At 45.5% G+C, this 15,762-nt stretch overlaps 1 protein-coding gene across 1 annotated transcript in view; it reads left to right on the forward strand.

Moving 5' to 3' along the window:
* The window catches only part of LOC140207869 (uncharacterized), a 118,932-nt gene that overhangs the window by 30,669 nt on the left and 72,501 nt on the right, over window positions 1-15,762 (forward strand). Inside the window, 2 exon segments of the mRNA XM_072276416.1 lie at window positions 1,132-1,277; window positions 12,756-14,221. Of these exon segments, the coding sequence (XP_072132517.1) occupies window positions 1,132-1,277; window positions 12,756-14,221 (1,612 nt within the window).

Here is a 15,762-nt window from a genome sequence, read left to right on the forward strand (position 1 = left end):
CTACCATTCATTACGAGAGGTCTATCCATAAGGATATATTGTTGAGATGTTATAAGGCATTGGTTAAACCACACGGACAATTATGAGCAGTGTAGGAAAAATGTGCTGGAATTGGACAGAGTCCAGTGGAGGCTCATAAAAATGATTCCAAGGCTGACAGGTTAAACACGTGAGGAGCATTTGATGTCTCTGGGCCTGTATCCTGTAGTGTTTAGAAAAAAATGAGGGAGGCTCTCGAACACCGAAAAGCCGAGAAAGAGAGTATGTGGAGAGGATTTTTCCTGCAGTCGGGGACCAGGGGAACACGTCCTCAGAATAGTGGGACTTATCAATTAGAACGGAGAAGAGGAAAAATTTTTCCTACTGTGTCTTATGATCGGACGACCGTGCATGATCTAAGCTCCTGTGTCCATTCCCCTCGCTCCCCTTAATTAATTATCTATCTGCACCTCAGAATAACTCAGCCAACCGGCCTTCCCACCCTCAGGGCAGTGAAACCCAAAGATTGTACATTCAAATACATAGATACCTCATTGATCACAATGCGAAATTAAATAGAAAATATAAATTTCCAGGAATTTTCACACATTTCCATTTGAAATGAGCATCCCTTATTGAACGCTCTCTGACTGATGAGAAGAGATACTCTATCAAGATGCTCCACAAATACCCTATCATTTGTGAATATGTTCTAAATTCAGGGCCAAATCATCTCACCTCTGCTGGTAAAGCATCCCATGTATTACACTGGTCAAACTGCACTGCTGGCTCCATAGCTACTCTTAAGATTTCTTTCTGCTTGGGGATTAAAACTGTGCATAGAATTCCAGGTGTGGCCTCACTAATACCCTGTACAATGGTAGCTACACCAGCCCATTACATAATCTCCACTCCCTGTGCAGTGAAGGCCAAAATACAATCTGCCTTTTGAATTACTTGATGCAAAACCAGAATGTTATCATTAAATTTCCTTCCTTTGCTTCTGTGTTATCAGCATATTTGGACATTTTCCATCTCATTCTCTCCTCTGGGGATTGAGCAGTGAACATGTTTACTGAGCATATAGGCATGTACAAGAGCATGTCTGCAGGGTTAGTACTTTGCTCTGGGTGTAAGATGTGGGAATCCCAGGAATCTACCCGTCTCCCAGACGGCCATATCTGCGCCCGGTGTGCGAGATGCAGCTGATGAGAGAACGTGTTAGGGATCTGGAGCTGCAGCTTGATGACCTACAGCTTATAATGGAACATGAGCAGGAGATCGATAAGTGGGTGACTGTCAGGGAAGGGATGGGAAGAGCTCAGATAGTAGAGAGCACCCCTGTGGCCATCCTCCTCAGTAATCGTTATCTTGTTTTGGATGCTGTTGAGGGGGATGACCTGACACAGGACGACCACGGCGATCCAGTCTCTAGCACTGGGTCTGGTTCCGTGGAGCAGAACGGAAAGAGGAAGATGATCTCTGTTTTAAGTCATCATAACCTGAATCCCAACTTTGGCTATCATGGGTATCAGAATCATGCTGCACAGAACGGTCTGCATTGGCAGGCTTTTTAGCCATACTTCGAGTTATTGCGATAAATGTTAAAATCCATCTGTGGGTCGTCAGTGGTTGGCTTAGTTGTCAACTGCACTGCAGGAACAACTTTACCATCTGCCAGGTCATTCCCTGACAGCAAAGTAACATCTTCCACTGGTAAACTGGAGCATAATCCGATCCTAACAGGTCCTGAAACCAACCCTGACTATAAAGTGACCTTGTGCAATGGCACAGAAACCATGCCACCCCCAATGCCTTTAACAAGATTTACCTCACCAATGTCAGTCTCATCACCAAACTTTAGAACACTGTCTAATATAAGTGACTGAGAAGCCCCAGTATCTCAAAGAATTTTCACTGGTACCAGGGTTGACCCTTCCTTTACTAATACAAACCCATCTGACATAAAAGGATCAACTCCCTTCTTAACTCGGTCAGACCTCTCAGTCCTTAACTGAGCCTCAACAAAACCTGTGGTTTATAGGTGCTTCAACATACTGATTACAGGCACTTGGGACTGCCTCCTTTTCCTTTTTCTCCTTCAGGATGAAACAATTAGCCATCATATGACCAGCTTTCTTACAATAGTAACAAGTAAAGACCAGAATATTTCTCCTTCAACTGCTTCCCTTCATCCTCACTCTTGTCACGAGTCCCAGCTTTAATTTCTGGTTTACCCTGGTTATCCCTGCTACTCTTTTGGAAGCTCTTATTCGGGGTAAACTTAACCTGATGAGTTAAAGCAAACTTATCTGCTAATCTAGCAGACTCCTGCAAAGTGGCAGCATCCTTTTCATCTAAATACGTCTTTTGTCATCAGGGACGCACCTTTTGAATACTTCAAGTAAAACCAACTCTTTGAAGTTGTTTACATCTTCATTTATACTTTTATATGTGCACCAGCGGTCAAAACACACAAACTTCTCATAAGCAAATTCCATACAAGTTTGGTTCACAGATTTCCTCAAATTTCTAAATTTTCATCTGTATGCTTCTGGGACCAACTCATAAGCTTTGGGCACAGCCTGTTTCACCATGTCATAATCAGCTGCTTCATCAACTGTAAAAGCAAAATAGGCTTGCTGAGCCTTCCCCTTAATTACACTTTGTAAGAGAATAGGCCAACCCTCTTTTGGCCACATTAAACTCTGAGCAACCTTCTCAAAATGCTGGAAGTACTTATCAACCTCTGCATCATCAAATGGAGGTACTAATGTAAATTCCCAACTAGCCTCAAACTTATCACCAGAGTCTAACGCTAGACCCCTTTGCTGCAATCTCTCTATCTTTTCCAGTTCGAACAGCCTCTGTCTTTCTGCTTCCTTCCTGTTTTTCTGCCTCTTCTCTCTGTTTTCCTGCCTCTCTAGCCTCAAACTGCCTCTGCCTTTCCACAGCCTCCATTTTTAATTTTTCTAACTTGTACAGGAGCTCAAGCTCACTATGTTTACTTCCAGGAAACACCTCTTACTCCTCCACTTTAAACACATCCTCAGATACATAATGTTCAGCTATTATCCTCTGCATCTGTGACCTCCTGGTTGTCAATTTCACCTTAGCAATTTTTAACCTTTTAGCAATACTCAACAACTCAATCCTCCTGGTGTCCTTTAGTGCCTCAGAGGTTGGCATATCCAGAAATCTATCAACATCCATTGCTGCTGATTTTCCAGACACAAATAAATCAAAAGGGATTTCCCCAATGAAATTAATAATTAATCAATACGCCCCCAAGTCTGTTCCTATCCAGGATGCAGGCCCCAATTTTGTTACCAACCATAACACTTTAGAAATGAACCAGCAGCAATAGACTACACCTGGAGTCTGGTTTTGATGTTAAAGCCACTATCTTTATTAGTATCTACTTATAATATAGAAACTTAAGCAAGATAAACAATAGTTAGCAGTGGTATGTGTACGTCTGTGTAAATATAACTCCCAAACTATTGAGCCCGGGGGAAACAAGGCTTGGAGTTTTGAGATGGTGAACTATGAAAGTTCAGTTCAACCACAGAGTAGTTGAGGAGAGAGAGAGAGATATTTGTAATCCAGGGTAAATGTCGAGAGAAGGCAATAACGTGAATTCCACAGTTTCCACGGTGGTAAAATGAAAGAACAGTCGCTGTAGATTTTATCCATCGTTGTTCCAAATCCACATACAAATTATCACCGAAAGTGACTTGTCACAAGGGGTATTGTCTTCAAGTGAATTACCACACCACACCCAGGAAAGGGTTAACACATAAGTGGTCTTCACAGGATACCCCAAATCCGATCCACTTCTATGGATCAAACGAGGTGACAACCACACATTCGATGTTCGCTGAATCGATAATTAACCCACCCTTGTGGGCACAGGAAAGTTCTCATCAGTGACCCTTGGCCACCAGTTCCTTTGTTTCGATCCTTCCATTTATCCTCCTTCATCTCTGTCTGACTCTGAGTGTCTGTGTCCTCAGTGAAAACTAAACAAGCTGCGAGCCATGACAAGCTGCAAGTCAGACTGATTTCCATTCTTAATCTCTCTCTCTCTCTTAAAATGACAGTCCACAGCAAACGAAACCTAGGGATTCACAACAATGGCCACTCCCCATTGTGAACTGACTGGTGTGCCAGTAGGTGGGATGACTGAGTGAATCCTTTCCCACATTCCGAGCAGGTGAACGGCTTCTCCCCAGTGTGAACTCGCTGATGACTCTGTAGGTTGGATGACCGAGTGAATCTCTTCCCACAGACTGTGCAGGTGAATGGCCTCTCCTCTGTGTGAACTGACTGGTGTGCCAGTAGTCCGGATAACCTAGTGAATCGCTTACCACATTCTGAGCAGGTGAACGGCTTCTCCCCAGTGTGAACTCGCTGATGACTCTGTAGGTTGGATGACTGAGTGAATCCCTTCCCACAGACTGAGCAGGTGAATGGCTTCTCCCCAGTGTGAACTCGCTGATGTACCAGTAGGGTGAATGAATCAGTGAATCTCTTCCCACATTCTGAGCAGGAAAAACGTGAACAGGAAATGGGATCACATGACTGGTGGAGGGTCTCCCATCTGAACCGGTGGCTCTGCTCCTCGCCCCTCACACGCTGCCCAACCCATCTGCCGCGTTTCCCACATCATTCCATATTTACACCGGCATGGACTAGAAGGGCCGAGATGGCCTGTTTCTGTGCTGTAATTGTTATGTGGTTATATGGAAACATGCTGAAAATATTGCAGAGTAAATCATTGTCCACCCACAACGAGAGGACGTGATAGATCCGGATCTCACTGACTTGTCTGAACGGGTGAAAGATGAAGCTACACGTACATGTAGAGCAGTGACCGGCAGATGATGCAGATCTGTGGAAAAACGTGAACAGGAAATGGGATCACGTGACTGGTGGAGGGTCTCCCACCTGAACTGGTGACTCTGCTCCTTGCCCCTCACACGCTGTCCGACCCATCCGCTGCATTTCCCACATTATTCCATATTTACACCAGATACATTTTCACTTTTTCCTCCATATCTTCCCTGTCTCTTTCCCTCCACCCCCAGGTCACAGAGTCACAGGCTCCAACACACAATTCAGACCCAAAACAGAAATGTGCAGGTTTTATTTAAATCCGTCCATGTGTATTTACATTAATTTCTATTCACATTCCTCCAGCTTCACTGGACAGGAACACTGAAACATCAAGTGAGAAACAGCAGGAGGTGGCCATTCAGCCCCTCTAACCATCAACAAGATGGTGGCTGCTCTTCCATCTCAGCCACATGTTTCTGCCCGATCCTCATTTCCTCGATCCCTTTGGTCTCCAGACATCTGCCGGCCTCTATTTTATGTGAAGACGATCACTGAGTCTTCACCACCCTCTGTGGTGGGGATTTACAGACATTCACCACCCTCGGAGTGGAGATGTTTCCCCTCATCTCAGTCCCGGACAGTCCACCCCCTTTTTCAGAGACTGGGATCCCTGGTTCAGCCGGTAATGATGTTGTGCATTTCAATGTGTTCACCTCTCAGTCCTCGATTCTCTAAATGAAAGGGTTATCACATTTGATCTTTCTTCATATGATGACCCCACCACTCCAGGGATCAGTCTGGTGAATCTTCATTGCACTCTCCATAACAAATACTCTCTAACCTCTTTGTTAATCCTCTATGGAATTAATTTCCATCTTCTGCAGCCCCGTGTTGCCCCAACCACTCACCTCCCACCCCCGTCACTATTTCCACCTTCCCACCTCCCCCTCACCTGGATCCACCTCTCACTCCCCAGCTCTTGCCCCATCCCCACCCCTCACCTCTTTTCTCGGACTATTTCCCGTCCACTCTCAGTCCAGAGGGAGGGTCTCGGCCCGAAATGTTGACGGTCCATTTCCCTCCACAGATGCTGCCCGACCCACTGAGTTCCTCCGGTAGTTTGTTCTTTGGTCTGTGTGACCCGTGTTAGTGTGGGGAGCGGGATTTTACACCATATTCCCGGTACAGTCTCAACAAAACACAAATAATTGTCACTTTGCCCGGACCATTGGCCCCGCTTGCAGGGCAACAGTCTGCCGGTGTTTGCCCCCCAATGTGGTGAATCGCCACCACCGTGGGCTCAGACATTTCCACAGATGAGCCCCTCCTGTCCCCACCGGGACAAACATCCTGTCCGCCCCCTCTCTCACCGTCTTCATCCTCTCCCTCCCCGGGGAACCGGCATCAAACCGACGGGCCGAGCGGTCTCCTCCTACCTCTCAGTGACACATCAGACTCCGGCCGCAGGAGACGCTTCACAAACGCCCCAACTTCCCTCGGAGGGAAATGGAAATAAATCAGAAAGCGGACATTTACTTTGACGGTTGTCCCGCCGTGACGGAAAGTTCGGGAGACGGAGTCAGCGGGGGTAACGCCCTCTCGGCTGGTCCACCTCCGCTATTGGCTGGAAGCAGTGATTGACATCACTTCGGACCAATGGGAATAGTGCAGCGCGTGACTCCTCTGTTGACAGCGGTGGGGAGGGGCTAGTCACGTGATTAGTAGCCCAGCCGTTAAACCGACCAAGCTCGAGCTCACCAGCGCGCGGGGCACAAAAGGCCCCGGATGATCGGTTGAGGTGAGAAGGGATCTCCGGGTTGGGGGTCTCACCGGGCGGCGTTTTCAACACCGACTTCGGGTAGTTGCTGTGACTCCGGACTCCGTGACCCGCAATCCCGGGACAGTCCTGCTCTCTTCCCTCTCTCTCAGCCCCACCATCCGTACACGGGCCCCGGGGAGCTTCCGGCTGATGAGGGAATGGGAACCGATGGGTCTCTCAGACAGAGCTGAGCTCCAGCTGTCTAAATGCAAGGATCGGGAACTCGGAGAAAGGGAACAAAATCTTTTACATCAGCTGTTGAGAAAATCACCTTTGTTCTGCCTCCAGTCACAAACAAGAGAAAATCTGCAGATGCTGGAAATCCGAGCAACACACACAAATTGCTGGAGGAACTCAGCATTAGTACTCTTTTCCATAGATGCTGCCTGGCCTGCTGAGTTCCCCCAGCATTTTGTGTCTGTTGCTTGTTCCACCCCCTCTTGTTCTGGACTTTCTACCCGTGAGAACATGTTTTGTCCCACTCTCTCTGGGTACATAATGATATCAAACACCTTTGTCCTGGGCAACAAGTAGCTTCACATCACAAATGTGCCAGACTCCAATGAGACAGACTACTGCCCTTCCCTTCATATTCATTGGCATTGCCATCACTGAGTTCACCACCGTCAGTCACCTGGGGGAGGGTTCAGGGGAAATATTTATGTACAATACAGAAACTGGTGTTACCTGTGTGTATTGTGGTGACGCAAAAGTTGCTGGAGAATTTGCAAGTGGGAAGAAGTGGAGTGATATTTGGAAATCTGACTTTTAAGCGTCATTTAGCAAGCAAATGACACATGGACCGTGTGCAAAAGCTCTGGCAAGAAAATCCATCATTACCTGTTACAGGCCTGCAACTTAGGTTGTGTGAGAGTGCAGATGAACTTAAACAAACCCAGAGGAGATCAAAGTTCTTATAGACAGTGATTTGACAGCTGTTAAAATGAATACCTCTCTATATAAAATTCACTGTGCACATGTGGAAAAATTGCATAATACAAGCTTTATGTGTACACTGGTCATTACAAATTTGAGGGGAGATTGGTGGGAAGGTGGGGAGACCTCCAGTGTCCCTGATGCCATGACGTACAAGATGTGCATCCAGCTGCAGCTTGTAACCCTGCAGTTTAAGGAGTTGGAACTTGAAATGGATGAATTCCAGATCATCCAGGAGTTGGGGGTGCGTTGGGATAGATATGACATGAAGAGAGGTGAGTTACACCCAAGGTGCAGGATACAGGAAACTGGGTGAGAGTCAGGAAGGGGAATGAGGTTAAATAGCCATCACAGAGTACTCTTGTGTCCATCCCACACAACAACAGGTGGAACCACTTTAGAAACTGTTGAGATTACCTGGCAGAGAAAAATCAAAGGGGTGATAGGGGATTTGTTAGTGAAGGGAACAGAACAAGAGGGGACTAATATCCCAGTGGTGAGGCTCGCTAGTGCTAGTGTGGGGAGAGGGTGATGTGGTTAAAATAAGTTGTAGAGGGGAATGGGAGCCAGAATGACAGAACAGATAGTGGAGTGGGTGAATTGAATGGAATTGACTTTATTGCATACATCCTTCATATACATGAGGAGTAGAAATCTTTACATCTCCATCTAAATGTTAAAAGTGCAGTTCACAGTAATTCATAACAGATAGTTTATACATAGGACAGTCAATATAACATAGAAATGCAATTGTATCAGCATGAATTAATCAGTCTGATGGCCTGGTAGAAGATGATGTCCCGGAGCCTGTTGGTCCTTTTGCTGTGGTACCGTTTCCTGGATGGTAGCAGCAGAAACAGTTTGTGGTTGTGGTGAATTGGCTCCCCAATATCCTTTGGGCCCCTTTTACACACCTGTCTCTGTAAATGTCCTGAATAGTGGGAAGTTCACATCTACAGACACGCTGGGCTGTCCGCACCACTCTCTGCAGGTTCCTGCGATTGAGGGAAGTACAGTTCCCATACCAGGCAGTGATGCAGCCAGTCAGGATGCTCTCAATTGTAGAAAGACCTTTGGATTTTGGGCCCCATCCCCAACTTCTTCAACCGTCTGAGGTGAAAGAGGTGCTGTTGTGCTCTTTTTACAACACAGCCGGTATGTACAGACCATGTACATGAAAGATGGCAAATGGCGTTTAATGCTGGTAAGTGTGAGGTGCTACATTTTGGTAGGACTAATCAAAATAGGACATACATGGTAAATGGTAGGGCATTGAAGAATGCAGTAGAACAGAGGGATCTGGGAGTAATGGTGCATCATTCCCTGAAGGTGGAATCTCATGTCGATAGGGTGGTGAAGAAAGCTTTTGGTGTGCTGGCCTTTATAAACCAGAGTATTGAGTATAGGAGTTGGGATGTAATATTAAAATTGTACAAGGCATTGGTAAGGCCAAATTTGGAGTATTGTGTACAGTTCTGGTCACCGAATAATCGGAAAGATGTAAACAAAATAGAGAGAGTACAGAGGAGATTTACTAGAATGCTACCTGGGTTTCAGCACCTCAGTTACAGAGAAAGGTTGAACAAGTTGGGTCTTTATTTTTTGGGGCGTAGAAGGTTGAGGGGGGACTTGACAGAGGTATTTAAAATTATGAGGGGGATAGATAGAGTTGACGTGTATAGGCTTTTTCCATTGAGAGTGGGGCAGATTCAAACAAGAGGACATGAGTTGAGAGTCGGGGGCAGAAGTTTAGGGGTAACATGAGGGGAAGTTCTTTACTCAGAGAGTGGTAGCTGTGTGGAATGAGCTTCCAGTAGAATTGGTAGAGGCAGGCTCGATATTGTCATTTAAAGTAAAATTGGATAGCTGTATGGACAGGAAAGGAATGGAGGGTTATGGGCTGAGTGCAGGTCGGTGGGACTAGGGTAGAGTAAGCATTCAGCGTGGACAAGAAGGGCCGAGATGGCCTGTTTCCATGCTGTAATTGTTATATGGTTATATGTGAGATCCTTGGTGATGTTTATGCTGAGGAACTTAAAGCTGTTCACCTTCTTAACCCCAGATCCATTGATGTCAATAAGGGTTAGCCTGTCTCCATTCCTCCTGTCGTCCACAATCGGCTCCTTTGTTTTTGTGACAATGAGAGAGAGTTTGTTTTCTTGACACCAGTCAGATGTTGTTCAGACCTCAGATAGAGTCAGCAATCAAATGGTTGAGCATGGTGCGATGAATGTGCTGTGCTGTGTATATCACAATGCAAGAAGCATCACAGGAAAGCCAGATGACCTCAGGACAGGGAATTATGATATTGTAGCCATTATTAGGACTTGGTTGCACCCAACAGTCTGAGGGATTTAGAGGAACAAATTTGTAGAGAGATCACAGATCATGCCAAGAAACAAAGGTTGATTCAGTAACTGATTTTAACTTTCTATATATTGACTGGGACTCCCATACTGTTAAAGGACTAGATGGGGTAGAGTTTGTCAAATGTGCCCTTAATCAGTAATTTGAATTCGTGACGTAGAAGTGTACAATAAGCTGTTAGGAAATGATCCAGGGCTGGTGACAGAAATTAGTGATCATATGCCATGAGACTCAAAGTAAATATGGAAAAAGAGAGGTCTGGACCACGGGTTGATTCAAAATTGGAGAAAGGTCAATTTTGATGGTATGAGAAAGGATCTGACAAGTGTGGTTTGGGACAGGCTGCTTTCTGGCAAAAGAGTACTTGGTAAGTGGGAGGCCTTCAGAAGTGAAATTTTGAGGATGTAGAGTTTATACATGCCTGCCAAAATAAAAGTTGAAAAGTTACAGGTGCAGGGAACCTTGCTTTTCAAGAGATATTGAGGCCCGGGATATTTTGTTCCTCTAAATGCCTCAGACTGTTGGGTGCTACCAAGACCCATTAATGACTACAATATCATGATTCCACACCCTGAGCTCATTTGACTTTTTTTTAGTTGTCTGCTGTTGGTTTCTGAAAGCTTCCCAATAGTTTTCGGGTAAGTTATTGGAACATTTGTGCAGGAACCGGATATATACTGTAAGTATTTGGTTAGGTGTGGACTGATAAAGGTTAGACAGCATGGCTTTGTGCACGGTAGGTCATGTCTAACCAATCTTATAGAGTCTCTCGAGGAAGTTATCAGGAAAGTGGATGAAGGCAAGGCAGTGGATGTTGTCTACATGGACTTTAGCAAGGCACTTGACAAAGTCTCATATGGGAGGTTGGTCAAGAAGGTTCAGTCACTCAGCATTCAAGATGAGATAGTAAATTGGATGAGACACTGGCTTTGGGAGAAGCCAGAGTGTGGTAGCACATGGTTGCCTCTCTGACTGGAGGCCTGTGACTAGTGGTGTGTCATAGGGATCAGTGCTGGATCTGTTGTTGTTTGTCATTTATATCAGTAATCTGGATGATAGTGTGGTTAACTGGATCAGCAAATTTGTGAATGACACCAAGATTGGTGGTGTAGTGGACAGCGAGGAAGACTATCATGACTTGCAGTGCGATCTGGACCAGCTGGGAAAATGGTTTGAGAAGCGGAAAATTGAATTTAATGCAGACAAGTGCGAGTTGTTGCACTTTGGTATGACCTACCAAGGCAGGTTTTTCACAGTGACTGGTCGGGCACGGAGGACTATTGTAGAAGAAAGGGACCTGGGAATACAGGTCCTTAGTTCACTGAAAGTGGTATCACAGTAAGATAGAGACGGAAAGCAGGATTTCAGTCCATTGGCCTTCATGAACCAAGGTACTGACAACAATAGATGGACGTTATGTTGACTTGTATAAGACATTGGTGAGGCCTAATTTGGAGTATTGTGTACAGTTTTGGTCACCTACCTACATGAAAGTTGTAAAAGAGGTTGAAAGAGTTCTGAGAAAATTCACAAGGATGTTGCCAGGTCTGGAGGACTTGGGTTATAAGGAAAGATTGAACAGGTCTGGAATTTATTCCTTGGAATGTGGAATACTGAGGGGCGATTTGTTTGTGATAGACGGGCATAGATAGGGTAAAAGCAAGCTGACTTACTCCACTGGGATTGGGTGGGACTACAACAAGAGGCCATGGGTTAAGGGTGAAAGGTGAAACGTTAAGGGGAACATTAGGGGAAACTTCTTCACGCAGACGGTCATCCGGGTGTGGAATGAGCAGCCAGCACAAGTGGTGCATGCGAGCTCAATTTCAACATTTAAGAGGTTTTCATAGGTACCTGGATGGTAGGGGTATGGAAGTGGGTGGTTTAAATAGTTCAGCACAAACCAGATGGCCCAAAGGGCCTGTTTCTGTGCTGTAATTTTCTGTGACTGTGACAAGAACCTGAAATAATACAAAAATTCACTCTAAGTCCTTTTAACAGCTGTGCAGACCAACCATTCATCTCAGCAGGAATTTTTTATATGGCGTTAAAACTGTGGCACTTCAAGTTAATAATACATAAAAGAAAATCCTCGCTACACGTCAAGAAAGACAATTTGTGTGAAAGTGTTTCAGATATGATGGGGCCAGGCACCCATGCTGCTCAGCAGGACCAGGGAATAATAACAATGGAGAGAGTCAAACTGAGCCAAGTCACAGATTGGAGACGGCAGAAATGCCCCATTCTTATAGAGACAGGAAGAGCATCAGGGAATTGATGGTCATTCCAGATACCAGCACTGTGCCCAGTCAGAAGATGATTTCTTGGGTTGAACCTTACTGTAACAGTGTGATACCAGATCAAACCTTGGCAACTCAAGTAATCTCATCTGAAATGTTGTCCTACACCCACTGATGGATTTTGATGATCTTTTTACAGGTTAAAAATAAGAAGGAATTTGTCTCCAGGAATCGCAAACACGGCACACCAGTTTTGCTGTCTCTGTCTAGATATTTAAGAAGTGGAGCAAGGGATTCAATCGACCATCCTTCCTGGTCAGACTGTTGGGAGGGATTCACTCGGTCATCTGACTGACTGGCACACCCGTCATTTTACACAGTGGGAATGGATTCAATCGGTCATCTCAACTGAAGGTACATCAGCAAGTTCACACTGGACAAGGCCATTCATCTGTTCTGTGTGTGAGAAGGGACTCAGTCGGTCTTCCCACCTGTGGACACACCAGTCAGTTCACACTGGGCAGAGGCTGGTCATCTGCTGAAATTCTGGGAAAGGATTCACTTAGTTATCTGACCTAATGGCTCACCAGTGAGTTCACACCAGGGAGAAGCCGTTCACCTGCTCAGACTCTGGGAAGGGATTCACTTGGTCATCTAACCTAATGGCTCACCAGCGAGTTCACACTGGGGAGAAGCCGTTCACCTGCTCAGACTGTGGGAAGAGATTCACTGAGTCATCCCACCTACGGGTACATCAGCGTGTTCACACTGGGGAGAAGCCTTTCACCTGCTCAGAATGTGGGAAGAGATTCACTCAGTTATCCCACCTACAGAGTCATCAGCGAGTTCACACCGGGGAGAAGTCGTTCACCTGCTCAGTCTGTGGGAAGGGATTCACTCACTCATCCAGCCTACAGAGACATCAGCAAGTTCACACTGGGGAGAAGCCGTTCACCTGCTTAGAATGTGGGAAGGGATTCACTCAGTCATCCCACCTACAGAGTCATCAGCGAGTTCACACTGGGGAGAAGCCGTTCACCTGCTTAGAATGTGGGAAGGGATTCACTCAGTTATCCCACCTACAGAGACATCAGCGTGTTCACACTGGGGAGAAGCCGTTCACCTGCTCAGTCTGTGGGAAAAGATTCACTGAGTCATCCCAACTAAGGAGACATCAACGAGTTCACACTGGGAAGAAGCCATTCACCTGCTCAGTCTGTGGGAAGAGATTCACTCAGTTATCCCACCTAAAGAGTCATCAGCGAGTTCACACTGGGGAGAAGCCGTTCACATGCTTAGAATGTGAGAAGCGATTCACTCACTCATCCACCCTACAGAGACATCAGCAAGTTCACACTGGGGAGAAGCCATTCACCTGCTCAGTCTGTGGGAAGAGATTCACTCAGTTGTCCCAACTACAGAGTCATCAGCGAGTTTACACTGGGGAGAAGCCGTTCACCTGCTTAGAATGTGGGAAAGGATTCACTCAGTCATTCAAACTATTGGCACACCAGTCAGTTCACAGTGGGGAGTGGCCATTCACCTGCTTAGAATGTGGGAAAGGATTCACTCAGTCGTCCAAACTAATGGCACACCAATCAGTTCACACTGGAGAGAGACCACTCACCTGCTCAGACTGTGGGAAGGGATTCACTCGGTCATCCCAACTACTGGCACACCAGTCAGTTCACACCGGGGAGAGGCCATTCACATGCTCAGTCTGTGAGAAGAGATTTACTCAGTCATCCTACCTACAGATTCATCAGCGAGTTCATACTGGGGAGAAACCTTTCACCTGCTCAGAATGTGGGAAGAGATTCACTCAGTCATCCACCCTACAGAGACATCAGCGAGTTCACACTGGGGAGAAGCCGTTCACCTGCTCAGTCTGTGGGAAGAGATTCACTCAGTTATCCCACCTACAGAGTCATCAGCAAGTTCACACTAGGGAGAAGCCGTTCACCTGCTCAGAATGTGGGAAAGGATTCACCCGGTCATCCGAACTACTGACACACCAGTCAGTTCACAATGGGGAGTTACTGTTGTTATGAATCACAAGGTTTCGTTTGCTGTGGAGCGAGAGAGAGAGATTAAGAAAGTGAATCAGTCTGACTTTCAGCTTGTTTACATCACTCACAGCTTGTTTAGTTTTAACTGAGGACACAGACACTCAGATTCAGATGGAGACAAAGGCGGAAAAATGGAAGGATCGAAACCAGGGAACTAGTGGCCAAGGGTCATTGTTTCGAACTTTCCTATGCCGACAAGGGTGGGTTAATTATCAACTCAGCATACATCGAATGTGTGGTTGTCACCTTGTTTGATCAATAGGAATGGATCTGATTTGGGGTATCCTGTGGAGACCACTTATGTGTTAACCCTTGCCTGGGTGTGGTGTGGAAATTCACTTGAAGACAATACCCCTTGTGACAAGTCACTTTCGGTGATAATTCGTATGTGGATGTGAAACGACAACGGATAAAATCTACAGCTACTGTTCTCTTGTTTTACCACCGTGGAACCTGTGGAATTTGACATAATTGCCTTCTCTCAACATTTACCCTGGATTACAAATATCTCTCTCTCATCACCTATTCTGTGGATGAACTGAACTTTCATAATTCACCATCTCAAGACTAAGCCTTGTTTCCCCTGAGCTCAATAGTTTGGGAGTTATATTTACACACACATATACACATAGCACGGTTAACTTTTGCTTATCTTGCTTAAGTTATGATATTATAAGTAGATACTATTAAAGATAGTGGATTTAACATCAAAACCAGACTCCAGTTGTAGTTTGTTGCTGCTGGTTTATTTCTAAAGTGTTATGGTTCATAATAAAATTGGGGCCTGCGCCTGGGATATGAACAGATTTGGGGGCGTATTGATTAATTATCGATTTCATTGGAGAAATCTCTTTTGATTTATTTGTGTGTGGAAAATCAGCAGCAATGGATGTTGATAGATGTCTGGAAGCGCCAACCTCTGAGGCACTAAAGGACACCAGAAGGATTGAGTTGTTGAGTATTGCTAAAAGGCTAAAACTTGCTAAGGTGAAATTGACAATGAGAAGGACACAGATGCAGAAGATCATAACTGAGCATTATGTATCTAAGGGTGTGTTTAAAGTGCAGGAGTTGGAGGTGTTTCCTGAAAGTAACCGAGTCAGCTTGAGCTCCAGTACAAGTTAGGAAAATTAAAGATGGAGGCTGTGGAAAGGCAGAGGCAGTTTGAGGCTGGAGAGGCAGGAAAACAGAGAGGAGAGGCGGAAGAACAGAGAGGAAGCAGAAAGACAGTGGTTGTTCAAGTTGGAAAAGATAGAAAGATTGTAGCAAAGCTGTCTCACGTTAGACTCTGGTGATAAGTTTGAGGCCAGTTGAGAAGTTCAATTGGTACCTCCATTTGAAAAGGCAGAGGTTGATAAATACTTACAGCAATTTGAGACGGTTGCTCAGAGTTTAAAGTGGCCAAAAGAGGGTTGGCCTATTCTCTTACAAAGTGTAATTAAGGGGAAGGCTCAGCAAGCCTATTCTGCTTTGACAGTTGATGAAGCAACTGATTATGACACAGTGAAACAGG

Source organism: Mobula birostris, chromosome 13 (genome assembly GCF_030028105.1).
Source record: "Mobula birostris isolate sMobBir1 chromosome 13, sMobBir1.hap1, whole genome shotgun sequence".
In the NCBI taxonomy this organism is placed as follows: domain Eukaryota; kingdom Metazoa; phylum Chordata; class Chondrichthyes; order Myliobatiformes; family Myliobatidae; genus Mobula; species Mobula birostris.